This window comes from Erpetoichthys calabaricus, chromosome 12 (genome assembly GCF_900747795.2).
Source record: "Erpetoichthys calabaricus chromosome 12, fErpCal1.3, whole genome shotgun sequence".
Classification (NCBI taxonomy): Eukaryota; Metazoa; Chordata; class Cladistia; order Polypteriformes; family Polypteridae; genus Erpetoichthys; species Erpetoichthys calabaricus.
The window spans coordinates 83913116-83936988 of record NC_041405.2 but is presented as its reverse complement, the minus strand read 5'-3'; the positions used below and the strand labels follow the sequence as shown (position 1 = coordinate 83936988).

The following is a 23873-nucleotide window of genomic DNA, read 5'->3' as shown; positions in this document are numbered from 1 at the left end:
CTCAGAGGGGGTGGGGATTGTTACCTTTTTATGTAATAACCTTATGCCCCGCCCTCCGCATCCCAACATGGAAATTACAAGTATGTATTGGTTGGGATTTTTCATTTATTTGAAACATGTTCATTTTGTATTGATGGAAAATAAAAATTTGATCCAACAGATTTCTAAACTTCATTTCCCAAAGTTAATGGCCGCATGTTCAGTGTGAAGCCAGTTTGTCCACAATTTTTATTGGCATGATTTTTTTTATGCAGTAAATTATTTTTTAATCCCAGAAGTGGCTGTATTTAAATTTGACAGACCTGTCCTTGATATCCATCTTTTTGGGGAAGTGTAATCCACTTGGCTACATTACAAAGGTGTGTTGTAAGGCATTTTAATCTTAAGGTTTAACCAGCATCTATCAGTTTGGTGCGCTAGCAGTGTGAACTTTTGAAACTGGATAGCCCTGTACAAAACTGATTTTTTTGAAACCACTGGCTAGATTTTTTTTTTTTTTTTTGTAGTTTGCATTTTGAGGAATTTTAATCAAGAAAATATAATTTACAGTACATATGAAATCTGTCCTGTTTCAAACATAAAGGCTGTGCTGCCATTTGACAAATCAATTTTTGGTGTATGGTTTAACATAGCTTTTGTGTATTTCATAATTAACCTGTCTTTTTTTTTTTTTTTTTTTTGTTGCAATGACAGTTGAATCTACCTCTACATAACTATGTAGAAGCAAACTGGAGGAAGGTCATAAATGCTTTCTCAAGTATTGTAAAATCTGCCAAACTAAACTAGTTTTCATTTATCTAATGAGGTATAAAGATTACAGGTCTTCATTCATGGATCATTCTTTACTTGGCCATTAGGGTTTTTTGTAGGTTCTGGATCAATTTAATCTTAAGTCCTGAGGAAACTATACTTATTTAAATATTTTTAAATGATCACATTCTACTAGGCTTAAATTGTAATCATTTCTCTTTTCTGACTCATTTAGTTGGTCAGTTAAGTTAGTATTTATGTTCAATTCTTTGTAACCAAATTTAATTTTCTTTGGGTCTTCTGCTTTGTTTCCTTAAAGTGATATGGTAAACTACTGTACTTCAAAAGCAGGTGTCTGCAGGGTAAAAACCTCATGCTGTAATCTTCTCTGAGAATTGTGAAAGGTCCTGTGATGCAGTCGATGTAGTGTCAAATTCAAGCTGTTTGTTCAGGACTCTTCTATTAATAAAAAAAAAAAAAAAAGCCACGATGTCATGTATTTTTTTTGTTTTTGTGGATCTGTAGTCATTGGAATACACCTTACAGGTGAGTAAGTGCCAGAATCAAGTAGGACATGCAAGGTTTAAGCTTTTGTATAAAGTTTTAACATGTTTCACACTAATTGTGCATAACTGCTAACACTATTTGGCCAGATCTGTTTTAAAGATTTCTTTAACATTGGCATAATAGACATGTTAGTGCAAACAGGTACTTCTGCATGATGGGATGTGTAATTTTTGTACACTAGATGGCAGTCAGAGTACTTTAAAGTTTAATTTACTTTTTGTATTTGCCTAGACACTTCTTGTCAGAGCCTATGTAACTAGTTGCTATCAAATGCACAAACTGGGCCACTTAGCAGTTCCAGTAAAACAAAATTGAATTTTCTAGTAAAAACACAGTAAGTGCATTGTTTCAGAACCCGCATGCTGAAAAATGAATATGTATAATACTGGGCAGTATTGCCTATGCTGAGGATTATCAACCTTAATTCTGTGGCATCAATCTAAAATCTCTTAAATCTCTATGGCTCCTTAGTTCGTCTTTTACCGAAGTCTAGAAATTTGTGCTAGGCCATGCAGTGATTTTTACAAACTTCTCTGTTGCCCTTTAGCTTTTATTTAAAAACTTGTGTCCAATATTAGAGGGACAAAAATAGAACATTTCTTCCATCAGTAAACTGCACAAGTGTTGCAGACTAAATCTTATGAACTGATTAAAGTAGGTATTAAAGCCATAGAATTAGATTCTGATCTGGTAGGTTGGAAAACTTGTTCATTAGTTCTAATTGCTAAATTTGAATTTCTGAGAATATTCATCAATAAACTGATATGGTGTTACATACTACACTTTAAAAGTTTAAATTTTAAATCTATGCTCGAGTAGACCAAGGAATAGACTTTCACAGGTACTCAGGAGTCCTGTCTTGTATAAGCTCTGAAATAGTTTCCAGGACAGTCACTTAGGTTAACAAAGTTTGTAATTAAAAGCATTTATGCCTTTAAACTTAATTTACAGTAAGTAAAATGTACTGTTATACCTTCCTAAAAAGCAGGCATGTCAAACACGCAGCCCCTGGGCCGCATGCGGCCCGCAACAGAAATCTGTGCGGCCCGCATGACAGATCCTAGTTAGCACTAAACTTGTACAAAATGATTACTATCGTTTGTGATTGAATCATTCTGCATCTTCGGTGTTACTTATTGACTTTTCTTTCTTCTGCCTTCTGACAAATGTGCGTTTTCCCATGGTAGCATGGTACTGGAAACGTCATCTGCTAGTATAGCCACGAGCCTTGTCCAAAGTAAATGAGCCGCAACGTCACAACTGAAGTGCTAGGCGGCAGCAGGGGTGGCCTTAGGCATGTGCAAACTGTGCACCTGCACAGGGCCCGCAAATCCCAGGAGCCGCCATGCCAATATATATTGAATATAAAACAGGAGAAAATAACGACACAGCTGACGGCAATGTGGCCGAAAAACATTGTTTCATGTTAATTAGTACGCTGTATTTACTAATGTCGCTAGAGTCAGAGCAATAAGATATATGTAGTATTATAACGTACTGCCGTAATGAGAATTTCATGGGCCGCCACTTGGTTTTCAAGTTACGGACACACGTATATAGAAGCATGTCATGAGAACGAGGTGGCTATGCAGTGTCTGCAACGGATGTGGCCATCCGCCGTGCATAAGATACCATATTGACATTGGCGGGCGAAGGAGCCACCGATTCTTTCTCTGCCCAGGGCCACCACGAGCCTAGAGCCGCACTTGCTAAGGCTACACTACTGACTGGGCTGCTGAGACTGGCCACTGGGCAGAACTGACCATCACGAGTAGTAATAGCCCACATTTTCACTTTTTTTTTTTTTTTTGCTCTAGTTTCATTTAATTTTGTGCTAGTATTGTAATGAGCAGTTAGTGCAGACTACAGCTGAAGATCTGAAGTGTACGCGAGAAGTTGGTGAGTTAACATTTTTGTGATTTTGAGTTTGTAAAATTAGTGTAGGTCAGGTGGCTTTTTGCATATTGGCTTATTTTACAATATAAATGATGTAAACTTAGTAAAGTAAAATTTGATTTTTTGGAGGATGTTTTCCAACTTGAATTACTGAGCAAACAATTCAGTGAGCATTTTCGTGATTTCAGTTCACACAAACAAGGCATTGCGCTGTTCTCTTACAACGTTGAGAATGCGCCTGAAATATCCAAATGGAATTGATTGAAGTGCAGTCATTCTATTCTGAAGGCAAAATACAACGAAGTTGGCGTGCCAGCTTGTATGCTTACCTGCCACCCTTGTATGTGCAGATCCATAAGTTGGCATAGAGTGTACTGTCAATGTTCGGAAGCACTTGCCTTTGTGAGCAATTGTGGGGTTTTGGTAGCTTTCATTAACGAAAACATCGCTCAAGACTTACCATCGAGCACCTTTCATCCCTCATAAAAGTTGCAGCTGCACAAGATTTCAAGCCGGATATTGACGAGCTGGTTACTAACAAGAGATGCCAAGTGTCAGGACAAAAGAAATAGATCTCACACTGTAAGACTCCTATATAAGCAATGAATATAATATAATAAGGACCTGGCTAAGACTAATTCTACACTGTTGTACAGAGACTGTATGGAAATTGCTTTAAACTTTAAGTGTTACATTTTTTTTTTAAAGTTTTCAGTATGGATTGAAAGCTACAGTAACTTTGTATAATAGTATTTGTTACAGTGCCGCCCGCTGACGCACGTATGGCAGTCGAAGTGGCCCAGCAATGGTATTGAGTTTGACATGCATGCTGAAAAGCATTAAGGATGCTATTAAGTTTTGGAAATTGAATTCTTAAAGTAAACACATTTAAGGACAGTGTACTAAATATCAGTATGTCCCCTCCCAGTGTTCTGTACCCTAGCCAGTCATTATAGGCACAATAAGTTTCTTTATGGAAACTTAACATTAAGTGTTTCAGGTAAACTCTACTTCTGAATCTTGAACAGGCATTTTAAGTTTATACCTTTTGCATAATGTTCTGTATTGCTATTGGAGCATGTAAATATTTCCTTGGTTCAGTAAAGTCCCACTTCTGCAGGTTGTGAAGTGTTTTTTATATAGATCAGAATTTTTCATATTTATATACAGTGACAATGCTTGAGGTTCATGCATTTCATTTAGGTCTGCTATGCCGGAATGCTTTTTGTTGTTTGTGTCGCCATTTAATACTGTGTCAACTAAGGCCACCAACAAGCTCTCTCCACTCTTTGCCACCTACTCTCTGTAACTGGGTCTTGGAAATGTTCGCCAGCATGACTGTTATATCCAGAACTATAACCATAAATACAGGAACCCCACATGCATGTTTTGAGCCCCATGCTGCTTGCCCACAAGTATTTGCCAACCTTATTAAATTTTCAGACAATACCAGTCATTGGACTGATTTTGGAGAAGGAGTCAGTGTACAGGATGGAAGTTGCTGGCCTTGAAGTGGTGTCAGGACAGTACTTTTAACACCAAAAGATGACCGATTATTGACATGGAGGAAGTGAGGCTAGCACCCATCACAGCTTGTTGGAGAGAAGCCTCATTTAAGTTTCTTGCTGAACATCTCGGAAGATCTCACTTGGACCTTACACATCATACTCAGTGTGGAAAGCCTGCTGCTGTCCATCTTTTGAGAATGTTAGTTTGGTGTGCTTAGCATTCTCCTCAGCATGTTTTATGGATGCACAATTGAGTGACTTCACCTACTACATCAATGTGATTTTTGGAACCGTATGGCATAGTACCACAAGGCTCTACAGTGGGTGGTAAAATTGGCACAATTATCATTGGAACAGAGCTCCCTGCACTACAAGACATCTAACACCAGAGTTCTCGGGAGGGCCCCTAACATTACGAAGAACACCACAAACTTCATACTGCTACCATTGGGGAGATGCTATAAGAGTGTAGCAGCTAGAACAAGACTGAAAGACCATGTTGTCCTTTATGCTATCAGGCTTGTAAATGGATTCCATCCATTGCCCCTCCTTTCAGTGTTGCAGACCAAGACCATATATATATACCTGCAGGGTTTACATTGAATCATTTGTTTGCACATGCACCCTTGGGCTTTTTTTTTTTTTTTTTTTTTTTTAATTTGCACCAGTGTGTGTGTGGTTGGAGAACTTGCAGAATAAGATCTTCACTCTACCGAGTACATACAAGGTTAAAGTTGTATTTAATGAATTTTATAGAGTACAAATGTGATGTATACTATTATACTGTCAAGACACTTTACACACAAGATACTTTTTTGGTATGACTTGTATGTGAATTTAAAATGTTGGTGTTTTATAGGTCTAAACATTTATATGGTTTTAACTCCTAAAGCTGTGTACCCATTAGTGACTGCTGTCACTGTTCGATTGATGTGGTGAAAGAGTGACGCACTGGTCATGTGTTTAGTTTCCATGAGGTTCAGTCTTGCCCTGGTTATTCTAGTTTTTCATGGTCAGAGTCCATAGACAGTTGGTATGTTTGTTTCCAAGTGTGAAAGTTGTGTCTGTGTGCATTTCTGGCCAGTGCTGTCATGGAGATTGGCCTATCCCAAATCCTCTGCACTGGATTAAGCAGGATAAAGGCAAATCACTAGTAAAACTAAGGTGAGAACTGTCTATATTTCTATGTACCTGGCTTCCAGCTAGTAAACACGCCTAGCCTAGTATGGATTTATGTCAGGCATAGGACTCTATCCGGTAGGGTGGCAGGTGCAAACTTGGAGCTTCTTCCAGACCATTACCTGCAGCTACCAACTGTAAAGCTAGTCTGCTCAATAGTGAAGATAAAGTATGGCCTACCCCATCAATGTTAGGTTTTCAAGTAGTTAGCATGGTGTCAAATTAGTTGGTAGTGTTTACCAGCTGCAGATGTTCTGTCTTTCTTCCCCCACAACCGATGTATGTGTGGAGTTGGCAACACTTTGTATGTGGGTTTTCTGGCATTACTTTTTCTTCACTGTGCACCCCTGCAGGATATTTAAGCTGAGTGATGACTCTAAATTGTCCATGTGTGAGTTGGGGTAGTGGTGTACCGGTGTCCCATTTAGACCTAAACTCTACTTCCCTACTACCCTGTGAAAGGAAATAAATGGAAATTTGAAATTAAAGCAATATTTAAGAAATACGCTACTGCAGTGGTGCACCTCCAGTGTTTTTACTGTTTCAATACTTGCCTTTATGAGGAAAATGAACATAATCATTAGCAGAGCTATTATACAGTAATATTGTCTATTTCACCTCCACTCCGGTTTGTCCCTGAAAGCATTTATTAAATGAATTATATTACTAAAAGGAAAAATGTATCCTATTTGGATGATGGCACTATAATCTTTTATACAAGATAAAGCTAATTAAGGTCAATGTGATCCTGTAAATTGCATTTCTATTTTCCATTTTTACTCAAATGTACAGGTACTTTGGCCCAGATTTTTTTTTTTTGTTTTAGTAATTTCTGAAACTAAGGGGCAGCAGGAAGTCTTAAAAGATGTATTAATTTGGAGACACATTTAGTCATTGTATAAGAAATGTTTTGCATATTGAGTTTCATAGAAATGTTTAGATGGGGTTGGGAGAATACTAGAAGTAGAAAATGGGGTCATTTAAAGCTTAAAGCAGGAGTGTCCAACTCTGGTCCTGGAAGGCTGCAGGTTTTCACTATAACCATCTTAGTGACCAGTGTTTGCTGGCTGTTAACTTCTTTTGACTTGGTTTTACTTAACTTGACTCAGACCCCTTACTTCGTTTTTCCTTAATTAGCAGCCACGCAATAATGATACACAATTAGCCACTACATATCCAGCTAACCGCAGTATCAGAAAATTAAAGGTGAAGGTCTCGGTAAGATCTGCTCAGGTCCCCAAAACCTTTTGATGGTGTTCGGGGGAGAGGGGTGCGAAGATTTGGCAGTTTTGGAATTGTCTGGTATGGATGAATGAGAGCAGCAACAAGCCATGGAATTAAATAACTGGTTTAATTAACAGCAAGAAACAGCTTCTCATTAAGCAACTGGCTGGAGATTGAAGCTCTTGATTTAGTTGGTCATCTGTTGGCTTGTTTTACATCTCATTTCTGTTTGGCTGCCATTTATTGAAGAAAAGAATCAATTCAGAAACTAGAATCCTTAAAAACCGAGCTACTAAAATGAAGGGGAAAGCTGTGAAAACTGGTCCCTGATTTGGAAAAGGGTTAGAATGAAAACCTGCAGCCATTACAGCACTCCAGGACTGGACACCTGTCTTAATTTTTTCAAAAACAAACTGCTCTCCAAAGATGTGCATATTGGATGTCTTGACATCTGTTTTCTGTCACAGTTAAGTACACTCATGGACAGAACTCCTCTAATCTTAAGCAAAGGCAAAGAGTTGCATTTATACCTAAAGTCTGATTGTGCATTGTTGTCTGGGTAACGAGAATTTACAGTCATTAAAAATATAAACTGGCAAGTTTTTAGTTCTGCCATAATTTATATAACACCTTTTACCTTTATTTGCTGCAAATGTAAGGATTGTAGTTTGTGCAAGAATACAACTTTCACCAATTAAGGAATTTTTTACCTGCTTTCATTTTTGAATGTTTTGTGTGCCTGTGTTTTTTTTTTTTTTTTTTTTTTTTTTTTTCTCCTTCCAAAATTCCTTCAAGAATAGATTGACTTTGCTATATCTACATATCCTTGTGTGACAACAGGATCCCTTGGCTTTGTCATATGCCAAATCTCCCATTCAAAATTATTTAGTATTCATCCTCCTGGATTATTTCCAGCTTGTGTGGGCAGTGTCCATATGCTTATTGCTTGTCTTTTAATAGAAGTTGTAGAACTTGGCTAAAAAAAATGGTATTAGAGTATTGAGTATAAAAAAGTAACACTTGGTACTTCTGACTGCCTTTGTTAGTATATTTTTAAAATGGCTTTGTGGAAGCCTATATGTCTCAAGGTAAACCAAAACTGACAACTGGGCCCAACAGAGTCCTTGTCAAAAATGTACCTTACTATGTGCTTTTTGGAGCTCTATGCAACTATTCTCTCACTGATCGTCCCTTCTATCATATGTAATTGGTGTAGTAAAGCCGCAGCCTGCTGGCCAAAGGAAATTGAAGACAATGCTTTGTAACATTTACTTTTTAATTCAAAGATTCATCATTGCCTTCATCAGAAAAAAGGGATAGTGCTGTATTAAGGTTAAGCCTTGTACATTTTCTCTTGACAGCCTGTGCAATAAAATACTAATTTTTGAGCCTTGGTAGTTATAAGTAAAATGGTCACATAGCATTCATTCATTATTACTTTGAGAAATTTACTGATATTAATTTGCAGAAAGGATGCACTTCCCAGAAACACTATATATGAAATAATTGATTTTAGATAGAATAGAGCGAACAAATGTTGGCAGACAGAGCAAAAGCATAGTATGAAAGATCTATTGATAGACTGGGATGTAAGAATGGCATAAAAGCACAGTGTTCCTTGCTGTAACCTCCAGTAGGTTTCTAGTCAAATAGGTAAAGCAGATGGTGTGTAGTCTTATGACTAAGGCAAAAAATAAATACTACATCTGGACCAAAAAAAAAAAAAAACACTTCACTGTCTTTATGTGAAGCTGAATAGCACTTAAGAAATTCTAGCTTAGATTCCATTTAACTTTTTAATGTGTTTTTGGTAGATTTTTCTTTTCTGGCTCACATAGCAAAATGTAATCATTTTGATTTAAAATATCACAGTTCATAATAAACACTGTAATAAAGGCACCAATGTCCTGTCCTGGGATAGTTCCTGGCTTGTACCTAATGCTGCTGGCATGGGCTGTGTTCCCTTATCCACCTAAGAAAATACTAAACTGCTTTAGAAAATGTATGTATGATAAAGCTCAATACAAATCATGCATTCATCTTGGACTGAAGCCACTGGGGAGCTATCATCACACATAGGAAAGCCTATATAGTGAAATGGAGAGACACCAGACTTTGCACCTTCTGTTCTGTAGTTCAGGTTAGTGATGGGTCTGACACAGGTATTGTTTAAGGTAATGGGAATATTTTTATGGACTAGTAGCTACTTTATTTATGGCTGGTGTGTAGGAGTGTTATTTTGGTTAGTCACTAGATTGGGGCAATTTTCTATGCTGTTAAGAAGTGGCTCCTTTTTTCATCTTCCTTGTGCAATACAGAGACAGTAGCTTGGATGTGCTGGTATTAAAGTCCCAACAGCTCATCTAGGGCCATCCTCTGGCTTCTTCCCTTCGTAAACATATCAGGTGACCCTCATGGGAGGAAACTACTGAGAAAATAAGATTATGATACAAAGTCCCTAAAGTGGTTTATGATGGTGCTTGCTGTTAATGATGCTATATAAAATTATGTTTTTTGGCAAGTGTCCAAAGTGCATTTTTTATTTGCTTAGCCTATTAAGTGGGGGAGGTGGAGCATAGTGTAGAGTGGGGCTGTCAAAAGAAACAGTACATGTCTGCCACAGTCTCTTCAGGGTAACTCCTGCCTTTGAAAGTGACCTCAGGTTTAAATAACTGATTTTTATAGTCAAACTAAACTGAATTTGTAGACAACATACTGCATAGTTAAATCTGGGTGGGAGAGAGAGAATGTGTGTGTGTGTGTGTGTGTGTGTGTGTGTGTGTGTGTGAAAAATAAGGTGTAGACTGCAACTATAGGCAAGCCTATATAGTAAAATGGAGAGATAGGGTCCTAAAGAGCAGGACTGGGCAGAGACTTTTGAGGGAGTAGGTATTCAAAATATAAAATGGAATTCTTCTTATGGATCAACTATTAAATCATGATTTTGTTCCTTTGCTTATTTAAAGGGTTTGGTATTTTCCAGTCAATTATTTTTTCACAATCGTCATATACATTAATATGCAATGAGAATTTGCATTTATATTTTAATAAGAAAAAAAAAATTGTGGCCTTTTTTTATTTAAAATAGGATAATATAACCAAAATAAAAAGCTTAGTTTAGAGAAAACCTTTGCTGCTTCAAAGTGGAAGTATTATTTCAGAATGCATTCCCTCTGTGTTTTTTTAGAATATTTTTATGACCGCAAAAGGAAGAACTGGAAGTAATACATTTTATCACAGATTCCTGAAATTATCTTTCAGCTGTAAGGATGTTTCTTTTAACTTGTCATGGTGACCAGCAGGGGTGATGCTTCCATGTAAATAAGAATGTATAATAGCATTAAACCTTTAATGTGCCTGGGGCTGTTTAGCCTAACCTTTCCTTCCTACCTTTTCATAGTCAAACATGTTGCTGGTATAAAATGCCAGCTGATTTACCCTAAGTATTCAAATAGCTGCAGCATCCATTCAGTGATACAGAAAAATTTCCCCTTTGCTGTGAAAGGTTGCCACTAAGGGAGATGGGCAGTGAGGTGAAGAGCACAGCAAATCTTCTTTTAAAATGGCAGAAACCTCCACAAAATGTATTCTCCCTCTGAAAATGCCATAAATACACTTTTATCACAAGATGCAGATCAGTACTTGCAAAACCTCGACTAGTAATTGGACATGTTTGATAAGTTTAAGGCTTTTGTTTTCACGTTTACATTTGATGCTTTGTGCCCACGTTTTAAAGAATAAGAACTGGCACAATATTTCTCTTAAAACTACACTTTCACTTCCCCTGTTAGCTCCCAAATGAACTTCTGCTACTTCGTTTAGTCTTAGTATTGCTGCCTTAAAAACACCTTCCATGCAGCTGACATTATTTTTGTTTAAAGCTGACAATGTAAATATTTTAATGTCATATTCTCAAATGGTTTCAGCTATCTTCTCATCACATAATATACTACCAGTATATCCGTATTTTCTCTTCTTGTCTGCTTCCCCCATACTCCAGTGGATCATTACCATAACCGATTTTTAAATCCTCTTATGTAATATGTGCTTCACCTTCTTCAGCTTCATCTTGCACCTGTTTAATACAGTTATTTAGTGCCAGACTGACCTCTTTAGAAAATCCAATGGGAACAAGAATTTTTTTCCCAACTTTGACACTGCTTTATAATCTTAAGAACACCATTTCTCACTGCGTTTGCTACTCTTGTTCACAGACACAATCTGTGGATGCCCAATTACTCAAATAAATGAGTGTTTGGCATGTCATTTTTTTTACTTTGCTGTTCTTACAGTGTCCTGGAAAAAAAAAAACCTTCCTCATACAATATAAAAACAAACAAGTCAATAAAAACATTTGTTATCCTGTAACCTAATTGTAAGCAAGCTATTTAAGCTACTGTAGTTTCCATAGCCTTAGCATGCATTTGTTAGCTAAAATTGATGAAAAAGCAATCTAAAACCAATATTGTCATACTGTTAAGACACCTCTGTTAATACTTTGGAAGAAATCCAAACCGATACTCAAGGGCTGATGTTTAAGTGACCTACTTTGTGATACTCAACAAAGGACATTTTTACATCAGTTTGTCTGCTTGTTCCCTTTTTCTCCATGTGTATGATACTAATGCTTAGTTCCTAAATTAAACACTGATTTGTTTGTGCAATTCAGCACCTATTGAACATCGGGAATGTTGAGGTGTATTTACTTAAAGTTCTCAGCCTGGTTATCTAGGGAGTGTGTTAAGATTACAAAAAATGCTATTAAGTGAGACAAGCAACACCACTTGCAGAGAATGTTAAAAACAGTTTCAGCATTCAAATAAAAACTGATAACCCATTTACTTAGCATAGTTTCCTCTTGATAAAGCAACTGTGGTGGTTCATGGTTTTAGACTTATCATTAAGCGTGGCTGCTGTTTTTATTCTGATCCCATTCTTGTTTCTTCTTGCCAACTTGCTGTGGTGCTTTGATACCAGTGCTACTTTCAGTAAGAAAATTGTTGCTCATTAGAAACTTGGCGTGGATGGGGGGAAAGGTATGAACTGTGTCAGACAATCGAGCATTACTACCACAATCATGGATACTTGCCTGCATCTAACCCACTGTTTCCTGTTGAAGGATGGGATGATCAATGTCCCTGGAAGAAGTAGATGTAAAGTATGGACAGGAGGCTTATCCTTTGGAGGGCAAAATTATGGGCACAGCGGGTTGGTTAACATTACTCAATGCACCTATCTGCAAGTCGTCTGATTGTTCTAGCAGCACTGAATAAACCAGACATACCGTACATGCAGAACATAGTTACACATGTACACTAGACTAATTTAGAGCTACCAGTCTACTATCATGTCTTTGGAGTATTATGGAACAGTTAACATGCCTGGGACATGCAGTTTTAACTAAGTTATCTCTGCCAGAATTTTGAGTCCAGCTGTCGTGAACTGACAAAACTACCCGTTGTGCTACATGGCTGCCCATATTATAAATGCACCAACAGCTTATAATACATATGCATCTGCCTGTGAATAATGTATAGCACTTTTGGTGGCAATGCTAGCACTAAAGTATATTAATTTTATTTAGTTATACGTGTTTTCTTAATAGGCATTAGAGATGTAGTGGTTGACGGTGCTGCTACACATCATTAGTAAGCGTGTTAACATTCAGTCAGATCACTATATGTGTAGATTTTGCAAGTTCTTTACGTGTCTGCGTGACATTTACTTGCAGTGACTTCTAATATCGGTCTGATTGGCATGGTCAAATTATTGCGGTGTGTGTAAACATGCACTTTAGGGTGATTCCTTGGACCCAGCGAACCTCAAGTGGAAAAAAATTGTTCTTAATACGAATTGTAATTTTCTTCTTATTTACTGCCATAAGCACGGACTATATAAAAAAAAATAAAACCGGAACACACTTGAAGTTTTAAGACAAATCAAGCGCCAAGACCACATAGATCGTGCATCGTATTTATCTTCCTTGCCGGATCCCAGACTTAAGCTTTTTTTGGATCCATCTTTTATCTGGTCCAACATACAGATATCAAATATAAAATACGCAGGAACTTCAAAGATAAACATGAAAGCGACTGATGAGCGAACGCAGCAAGTTGCAGTCACAAAGCAGGGTAGTGTCGGACTGAGCGGGCAGGGGCTGTGAGAGGGGTGCGCGTTCCACGTATCGGCGTCGCGCAGCCCAGTCAGGCAGTCACTGCAAACTAAAGCTCTGCTCTCAGATGGGTTGGCTGCAGTTCGTGGTGAGCAGCAAGGCGGACTACGCAGACCACAAGAAAAAGAACTTCGTCATCACACAAGCGTACATATGCTTAGACGGAGATAGGAAAGGGGAAAACTAGGAATTTACCTCGCGTATTGAAGCTCTGCGTTTTATTTTAAAGCTTCTTCGGAAGAGAGCAATTTTGGTCCAGGCTGCCTTCACAGTGAAAGAAGAACCCAGAAAGTTTTGTCGTGTAGTTTGTGGAACTTTAAGGAAATAAATACCTGTTCCGTGAACAGACAGCATACCTGCGTGTTCACCAGAGAAACGCCGACTGTGAAAGCTGCCTGGGTCCGCTCAGACACGGAACACACGGGGCGCGTGATGCTACGAGCGCCGGCTCATGGCGCGCTGCTCCCCGTCCTCGCGCTGGTGCTTCGCCTAGTGCAGCCTCACGGACAGGTGCTCGACTGCCGAGAAGTTCGTCAGTCTTTTCAGTTGCTGCATCCCGGGGCGAAGGGGGCCCCAGAGAGTCCCGTGACAGGTACCTATCTTTGTATATGGAGACCAGGATGTTTGGGTGTGGGACGAGGGTGGAGGCGGGCATCTTTTCGGATGATGCATCTTTCCGTTGTGGGACTTGGCATAAACAGGGACTGGAGAAGTTCATGTGAACTGCTGTCTGAACTGTTCTCAAGATGTTACATGATGAATAAAAACGCGTGTAAAGGTGGCTTTTCTGCATTCATGTGCAACGTGTTAGTGAACTCGAAGAGTATTGTCTGTTATTGCATGTCGGACATTAGCGCTATTAATACAAGCCGCTATTTACACCATGAACTATCCTCAAGATAAACGGGATCCCTGAGAAAGTCTCTTAAGCTGCTAGTCCTCCAGGTGTACCACTATGGAATAAAATGTTTTGTGGCATGTACGAAAATGTGGGTAAATAGAAATTTACGATATAGTCAAAAATAAATTATAAATAAAACATCAAATTGTTAAAATCATGTACTTAATCGTTCGTGGATGGCACTTTTATTCGTAATCATGAGTAAAGTTGCAAAGCAGAATAATAGGACGTAACCATTGTTTAAATACGGACCTTCCACTTTTTCAACTTGATTTTTACAGTATACCTTAACAGGGGTCTATTCCGGCAGCAACTGCACGCGGTCTGTGCATTATAGAGCGCATGGTATCACAATATAGCAATTGAATAACCACTTGGCCCCCCAAAAATTATTACGGTACAGACACAAATAATTGACATATTTCCAGTCAACTCATCCCTGTAGTATAGTGGTGGCCAAATCCTGAACCGTTAAACTACAAAGATGTAGTTCAGTTCTTGTGTCCAAGTCTGTTGTCACCCAGTGCAAGTTACTTAACTGCGTGCGCTTCTGTTCTGAAAAATGTATGTAAGCAGTTGCTCCGTACCCTGATCTTGTAAGTCACACTGGATAAAGGAACGAGTCAAAAAGTAATAGTTAAGTCAGAACACATCAACAGTGCTTTCCATTCTTTTGGTATCTTGCATATTTAGAAAAATGACATACACTTTTTGCTTTCTCATCTTCACTTGTATTTCATCTTCTACCGGCTCTTGAAACTTATCAATTTATCGTGTTCAGTTCCTTTCTACCCCAATCTTTAGTTCTTGGTATTTGCCTTGTGAAAGTGGATGTCAGCCAGGGGTGCATTTGTTGTGCTTGTGTTTGCTGCTTTACTGCTCAATTTTTGTGGTTGCAGTCTTATTAGTTCGGTAAAACACCTTCTGATGCTCCATCCTGTTAATGGCATTTATTATAAATTAGGGAACAACACTTGCTGCTTGCAGATATTAACTGTTGTCTCTCTTGATTTCCACATGTATCATTTTAGATTTAGTCTCTGTTGCAGTGCATTCTGCTTTATCTCATTGTTTCACATCTGCAGTTTGTAGTTGCACACATTTGTATATTATCAGATTTCATGATTGTGCATTTCAAAGTAGTTGAATGTAAATGTTTCAATTCTGTATTGTTTTGTGGTAAACCACGCAGTTTGTTTTTGTCTGACACAAAAGAGTACGTGTTGGTATCCTTGCATGATTTTACAGATTCACAGTTATCATTCCTGCATGCTGATTTAGTTGAAACCAAATTAAGAGGAACTCTGTTAGATGTAAATGCATATAAAAGTAGCAAAAATGGAAAAGAGAAATATACATTAGGCTGTTAAAGTACAGTACACTAGTATCAGTAATATAAAATTATTTCTGTAATGATGCAGTATGAAAACTGGAACTCCGATAACCATTTGCTCAAGTTTATACAAAAATAATGTAATGTTTAAGTAGTAGACTGTTGTTATATAATTGATTTAATATTAATCTAAAAATCCAGAAGCGTATGCATGAAATTGTGTGGATATTTGCGGAGTTCTGAAGAAACATTGATCAACAAGCAAAATTTCTTTCATTCTAATCTCAAACACAATTCATTATTCTACAGTCAGAAATCTTGTAAAGCTTAGTGACTGGATGCAGTGTACCAACAACTAAATTATTTTAACTCTTTGCTTAGATTGGTTGTGACTGATGAGGAGGTTTACTTTAGTTAATTTATTGCAGGTTCTGAAGTTGTGTAACGTGTGCCATCATGTACTGTATCCCACTGTTTGGGATTGTATTGTTAATGATCAGAAGTCTTCACTGATTTTAAATATTTGTATTACTTTTTCCTCTCACTCCTGCATGGGCTTCAGATGACTAAATTGGATTCTTTTCAAATTTTCACTTGTGTTGGACAAGATCAACAGCATAGACACAATCCTGACTAGTTCAACTGTTTTGCACCTGGGCCTTGATTTATGATTCCTTTCATTTAACTTTTATATACTTAACTAGTTTCTAACTTTTATGTTTTTGTACGTTTTTCTTTAAACCCCTGCACATATCTTAATTGCAAGACTTCAATGCAAGGGTTTTTTTCTGTCTTTATGGTCAAATTAGGCATACTAGACATAAATACATTCAAGTGTTTGCGCTGCAGCTTTTGTTCTTGCTGCTGCACGGCAGAAAGACTGTCACAGCTAAGCAGCCAAATCTTCTGGTGGTTTACAGAGGCTTCTTTAACATGGAAGTAGAGATGGCAGCTTATAATGACAATGACCCATGTTAGCATCCCATTTGTGATGTCTCAGTGAAGATGACTTGATAAAAAATTGGAGCGTCATCCCCAGCATTTCCTTGCTGGTGGCAACTGGGCGCTTGTGTGGAATTTTTCAGGAAGGGGGTGAATGTAACTGGTGGCATGCATGCAGGCTGAGGGCGGCTTGCTTCTGCTTAAGGTAAGTACTGTTACAGTTAAGTGGCTAAACTGCTGATGGCTAATGGAGATTTTCTTTAGTGCATAGGTAGATTGCAGCTTGTAATTCCATCCACCCCTGTTCACATTTACCGCTGACTATTTTTTCACCTAGTTTGTCTCAAGCCCAACATCTGGTGATGCCTTTCTAGATCTCATCTTTTCAAATAATAAGCAGTCTAAAATGTTCTCTAATAAATATCTTAATAAATTATTCTTGCAGTAGTAAGATACTTAAGAAGAATACAAAGAGTACTCTTAGAAAATGTGAATCTACAATAACCAGAATAGTGTCACTGCCTATAAAAAAAAAAAAAAAAAAAGGGAGGTCTAAAATGAAATATTATAGTAATCTTTTCCCATAGGCAGTTCAGAGGTAGCCAAGGTTCCCATTGTGTAAACCAGATTGTTAACCAGTAGGTTATGTATTCGTGCAGATACAGTACCACAGATAGTGATGTGTTCTACATGTTGTGTAAGGGATGGTCACCAAAAGAAGGATCTAAGTAGCAATATACAAATCATGACCCAGGGGCGCAAATGCTTTTCTCTTATTTGTAGGAACAAGTCACACTCCGTCAAGAGTATTAGGGTGGGAATTACTGGAAGACATGATCAAATCAATTGTGTTTGTTGGTTCCCTCTAATTCTAATAAAGGTATAAATCTTTCATGGGTAATAATTGGCTTTGAGTCTGACTAGAGTTCTTCTACAGTACTTTAGGTTGCAGGGAAAGCGCATCTGTCTGTATATACAATTTTACTTCTGGCTCTATTAAAAGTACACACTCGGTAGGATTACAAATAATGCCCACTAGCATATTTAGCCTTTTAACATTTTGCTGTCCTGATATGTTTCACCTTTTTTTTAATTGGTGGAGACATTAAACAGATGTTCAGCACCTTTCAACGAGAGTCTTAAGTTCCTCAAAGATAATTTGATTGCCAATAATTCATATTTCCAACATCATAATTTTGTTCTTCTGGGTTACTCTATGAGAAAAAATGGTGTAATGATGTAATTTCAGTATATTAGAGAATCATTGAGATATTGTATTAATTTCTAATTGCAAACTTTAACTGATATTCAGTTGTCTTAAAAGTGGGGTATGTGTAAAGGCTCCTTTAAGATTCTGAAACGCTTCCTGTCCATATTTTGTTCATTAAGATTTATGTTAGGATTTATGTGTGAGGGCAGTAATGGGACCAATTATGAAGCTAAATATTTTTTAAATCTTCTAAAATAATTTGAAAAGCCTGTAAACCTTTGTACTTGTTTTATGGAATTTTGTTCTTTCCAGTAAAAAAAAACCCTTCATAGAACATAACTTCAAAGTACTAAATGATGAAATTCACAATTTACAAGTTTTCCAAAGCTTATAATCTTGAAAGTACTATCCCCACATGCTGAACATTATAATCAAAATCTATAGGGAAAAAAACAGGATATCATCTATGTTAAGCAATACATCCATTCCTAGAACATATCTTAAAATCATCATTAACAAAATATTGAAACATCACTTGGACATTAGCCAAATCATAGGGCATTGGTAAATATTTCTAATGCTATGAAGTGGTTTCAAGTACATCACCCTCTTTAGCTTTAATTAGGTTATAAGTACTCCTCAAATTCAGTTTATTGAAGACCACAGAGCTTGTTATTTGATCGATCAAAGGAGGCGATTACTGGAAAGAGACAATTGTTATTTTAAAAGTGATTTAATTTAAAATCTAATGATCAATGCAGGGAAAGGAGTACTAGTCTTCTTTTCCACAAAAAAAAAGAATCTGGCTTCAGCAGGACTATCAGATGATCTAATAAACCCGTTTGCAAGGTTAACCCTCTAAATCCGTTTTTGAAAGGGGTTGTTTTTCTCAACCATAGGATTCCTGAGATTATTTGTGGCCTAGAACTTTAAGAAATAAATTTTATTGTTTTCTTGTGCAAACAAACAGTGTTCAATATTACCTCTAGAGTAATACATTCAATATATTCTTCCCAACGAGTCCACTATCTATTGAACTAAATCTCAATTTATGTTTTGTAGGAATTCTCTGGTAATTGATTTGCTGTAGGAAAATGAGCTAACAAAATTCTTTGCGATCTAGAGTCTATTACACTTGTTATTTTATGAATATTATTTATTGTAATAGCCACCAGTAAAGAACTTTTAATTTGTAAACAATGGGAAAGCCTCGTCCATATCACCCCTGCCTGTGCAGTAGTACACTGCTTTTCCTGTAAATTCAGAAATGCCTTGAATTGCCAAAATAAAGTAGAGCCATATGAATTCCATTTTAGTTTTTCCCAAAATCCATTTTTATTTTTCCCTTTTTTCCCCTAATTTTTATGCTTTTATTTTCTGTTGCATACAATTTGCAGTGTAATACAGGGTCGTAGAAAAAACCAACTGCATCATTATCTTCTTAGTCTGTTTGTTTTTTTAAATGTCTGCACTTAAATTGCAATGCAAGCGGAAAGCAATTAGTGGTGAAACTTTCAATCTTAATTATCCTAAATATTTTGCATAAACTTGAAATATACAATGCACATGAATGTTTCATAATTTAAAATTAGAGCATACTTGCAAGACTAAGCAAATGTGAACATTTTGGATCAGTTGCAGTATACTTAAGATAGACCTGAAGATCATTTACTCTTATTATCATATTATGTAGTACTGTAGGGTCATGATCCACTGCTAATATGGTATTAAGAGCTGTCTTAGTGAACAGAGGAACAAGATCAATCTCAAGTTTAACAGATCTGCAGCTAGTGTTGTTTTGTCATTTTGTTTCTGCTCTGTTTTATCAGCTGTCTGTCTGATTTCCTGTTAATAGATGTGTACAATCAATTAATGTTTCTTGTTTTCTCAATTAATGATGTGCTGCTGCGCATTCCTCTTGGTTTAAAGGAATAGAGCACAAGGAAAAAGTACATCCTCGTGTAAACTTGATAAATAATTGAAACGATTAGGCTGCATTAATCAAAATTAGTGTCACTTCTGTTATTGCAAATGTTATTCACTTCCAGAAATCCTTATATGGAAAGTAATGATGAGAAGTACATGTTAGTAAAATCATATCTGAAGTGTAATTGTCTCTGTGTAACTGATTTCCCAATTACGTAGGTAATGCAGAAGATTTGATACTTGTCATTACTTATGTGCCCAGCTTTTCCTAACAACTGAATTAAACCAAAAGTCACCAAAATGTATAAAATACCTAGTCAGAGGTTGTGTAAAATATGTTTCATCTCAGTGCTAACTTCATAGTAGAGCACTGTATATCTCTATATAATACATATTGCAAGTGATTTCCTATCAGATCTGGAGGATATACGCAAATATACCTTTGCGACGTAAAGCATTGAAGAATCTGGAAGCATCTTTTACTGCACACTTTCTTAATTAGGGACACGGGCCCTGTTTCTTTTTAATGATTATGCAATATATAGTATGAGCCAGGAATCTTATATAATTTTGTCCAAACTTAAAGAAATCAATTGAATGTTTTGTTGGAAAAAAATTAACAGAATCAAAGCAAGAATATGAAGACTGAAAAGAACTTATGTGGTGAAAACAAACAACACGTAATGAGGTAAAGGTTTTAATAAGTAACATCTTGCTGTCAGGGAAAATTAGTGTTCTGGACTGCCAGCATAGAAAAATTTATGATCAAGGCATGGTTGAGGGTACATGGTGCCACCAGGCAGTGCTGGGTGCAAGTGTCCACAATTCATAAATGACATAGAAAAGAGAGTTCCCCAAGGAGACAGTCTAGTTACCAACTGTGAATTAAATCAATGAGTGTGATCGGTGTGCTCGCAAACCACATGTGAAATTGATAACTAAGAGGGGATCTCCCTTGGAGATTTTGGCTTGGATAGGTTTTGGCGCTCTTAGTCATGTCATCCATAGGCCTGGGCCTAGAGTTGGCCTTATTCACGATCATGTTGCTAAATACATGAAAATACTGGATATTTAGCAAATTAAGAATTATGCCTTTGGGTTCATCAGCTGCATAAATTCAGCAATCAAAACCAACATATTAAATGAAATTACAAAATCTGCATCAAACACTTTGATAATATTTAAATAAAAATGGACGGAGTTTCATAATTTTCTCTAGTGGAATACTTCAGAACAAACAGCAACAGAATCTTCCAGAAACCTGTGTATGAAATCACAAGCTGTCAGTGCACTTGTGATTGTGTTTTGACGAACTGCAGAATTTTCTTCACCTTGTGTCCATTCGTTGTTTCTGAGATGTGTCTAAGACTTAAGGTGGTCATTGCATGTGTACTTGTGTGTCCAGTCAATGATGTGTTGGCAGGCTTTGCAGAATAACCTAGTCCTCACTGGGATATAGTTCAGCCCTAACTTTGACTGGCAGTGCTGAATTTTCTTTTTTTTTTTTTTTTGACGACTTAGATGTTTCAGTTATCACAAGGTTCAATATGTTGTTACCTTTAAGGTAGAATTTAAAAAAAAAAAATCTACTTTGTGCGTGTTTGACTCATAAACTTTGAATTGATCCACTTAACTATGAAAACTCCACTACTTTCTTGTGCAAAGAGAATTTAGCTGCATCTTTTTTTTTTTGAGGAGTAACAAATGGTTTGAAGGTTTAATATAATGAAACAAATGAAAACTATTTTTAGATGGAAAGTCTGTTTAATTTTCTCCATAATTGTGTGAAAGTGGAATCCATAGGGCCCTACTAAAGGCACTGTCCCTCAGAAATGCACCGAGTTCTTTCTTTTAAACTTAATATTTTGTTAGACTTTAAATCACTATCTCATATTTTGGGGCCTACGAGAATTTTTTTTTTTTTATCCTTTCAGTTAACTTGACTATTTCTGCTTCCTTTAATAGAGAGGCGTAATTGTGTTTCAAGTTTTCTAAATCTGACCAGATCATCTCAGGGGCTTTCATTATAATGTAAGAGGTCCAAGCTTTTATTTTAACCAAGGTGTTTCAGGGTTAGTCCTACAAGAAATAAAAAAAATACTTTTGACCACAAGATAATGGCACAAATTCTGGCTTAAATAAAAGATAGGTGCTGGTTTTATCAACAGTCAAAAATATCATCAAGCAATGGCAAAATGTGAGGTGAATGTCAGAGTCCAAAGAACAGGAGCAAAGATGTTAACTGTAACTAAGTATTCCTTTCCCTAATTAAATCTCACAAATCTTCAGCAGAGCAGTTCGTGTTTAATCTGCTGGCTGTATGCCACCATCTTGTATAACATGGCTGTCATGATGTCATAGGTCATATGACCCATGTTTCGCATGCCTAACAAGGGCCATAGCAACTGTAAGCAAAATAGGGGCTTCTATGATGAATATATGCAAAATGGTGTAAGGCGTACAAAATTAAAACAGGATTTTATGCCACATTATACATGCTTGCAAAATGAATTATAACAGCTACAGCGTGCATCTTAAGTTTAAAGGTAAGCATTCAAGAAAAATATGCAATATGCTGCTCTAACACATTTGATTATTTAGGGATTACATTGAGGGCAATATTTTTTTTTCAGTAACATTTCTTTTTGCTTTGTATAGCTTATTAGTTTTTGTATGTACTCAGATTTCATATGTTCATCATGATGCAGTGGTTAGTACTGCTCATCTACAGAATCAGAGACTTGGCTTTATTTTCCAGCCAAGTACTTGTTGAGTTTGTAATTGGTGACTTTATATTGATGCAGTGAGAAGACATCCATATGAGTGCTGTACAATAGAAAGGCAGCCCATCTAAGATTGGTTCTTGCCTCACACCTGTTGATGCTGGGTAAATACCACACTTTCCATGGTCCTATATTGAAGAAATCAAATTCACACAATGAATGAATGAATTAAGAAATAACAAAACATATGTATTGTAATATATTTAAAAATGCATTTTCATAAAAAGAATATTTCATAATTGTATCCTTTTTATAATGTAATATGATGCCTTTAGCAATGCTCAGAATTTATCCAGCTTTTAAACAAAAATACAAATGTAACTAGAAACTTTGATGCAAGTCTTACTGCAGGGAGTACAGTATATAGTAACTTCAGAGATAAATGTGTATACGATAAAAGTAAAATCCATCCATCCATCCATTTTCCAACCCGCTGAATCCGAACACAGGGTCACGGGGGGGTCTGCTGGAGCCAATCCCAGCCAACACAGGGCACAAGGCAGGAACTAATCCCGGGCAGGGTGCCAACCCACCGCAGTAAAAGTAAAATACAAAGTCAAAATGTGAAAAAAAAACATGAACATAATTTTTATACCTTAAATAAACTGTAACAAATATTTAAAATAACTGGAGTTGTGTGAGTTTTGAGAAATATTTTGAAAATAATTAAGCATACATCTAATTAGTCCAATTCAGTATTGTGTGGAGCCACATTTTATCCAGACAGCATTGGACATAAAGCAAAACCCATCCCCATACAGGCTGCCAGTCCATTGTATGCTGTAGCTGTGCACACTGATACTCTCGATGCACATTTTTAAAGATGCAGGAGGAAAACCAACTCCGACACAGAGAAGACATATAAACTCCTCGTGGACAACAGCTGGGCATGGTGTACAAACCCAGGCCCAAAATGAATGATTTGATTTATAAATGTTTCTCAACAGAGATTTTTTAAAATAAGAACATAACAATAAGGAGCAATTCAAAACAAAACTTTTGTACTACAGTAGTCTTTTTTTCTAGATACTGTAGCTTTACTGACCACTGGCTCAGTAAACTTTTATCATGTGAACTTGGTCTTCTCTTACTTTAGTTTCCAGTTTTTATAATTGCTTAATTCAGCAAGACATTTATCATCAAACTTAAAAGGATAAGTGTCTGTGTGTCCATCCAGTCGATATGTCTCTACCAGTCCAAAAGAGGGCACATCACAAACATGAAAACTTTTTTTTTTTTTTTGTGAATCCCATACGAAATGGCATATAATGGAGCCATATGCAATGATTGGTGCATTGCACTTGTTAACACTGAGGTCTGTGTTGACTACTCAGATTTCAACCTGTCTTAGATGGATAGCACTACTAGTTCTGAGAGAAATGGTTATGTCTATGCGTGTAAACTATATACTAACAAATTTATAGAAGCATCATTTAGATTCTCATGGTCTGGGACCCCTGCAGATGTAATTTTTTTCTCCAG

The 23873-nt window shown here is 36.8% G+C and overlaps 1 protein-coding gene across 1 annotated transcript in view; it reads left to right on the top strand.

Annotated features, from left to right (window-relative positions):
• The first annotated feature begins 13272 nt into the window (after window positions 1-13272).
• The window catches only part of gpc3 (glypican 3), a 719214-nt gene continuing 708613 nt past the window's right edge, over window positions 13273-23873 (top strand). Inside the window, exon 1 of the mRNA XM_028815765.2 lies at window positions 13273-13888. Within this exon, the coding sequence (XP_028671598.1) occupies window positions 13729-13888 (160 nt within the window). The 5' untranslated portion in view covers window positions 13273-13728. The remainder of the gene's footprint in view (window positions 13889-23873) is intronic.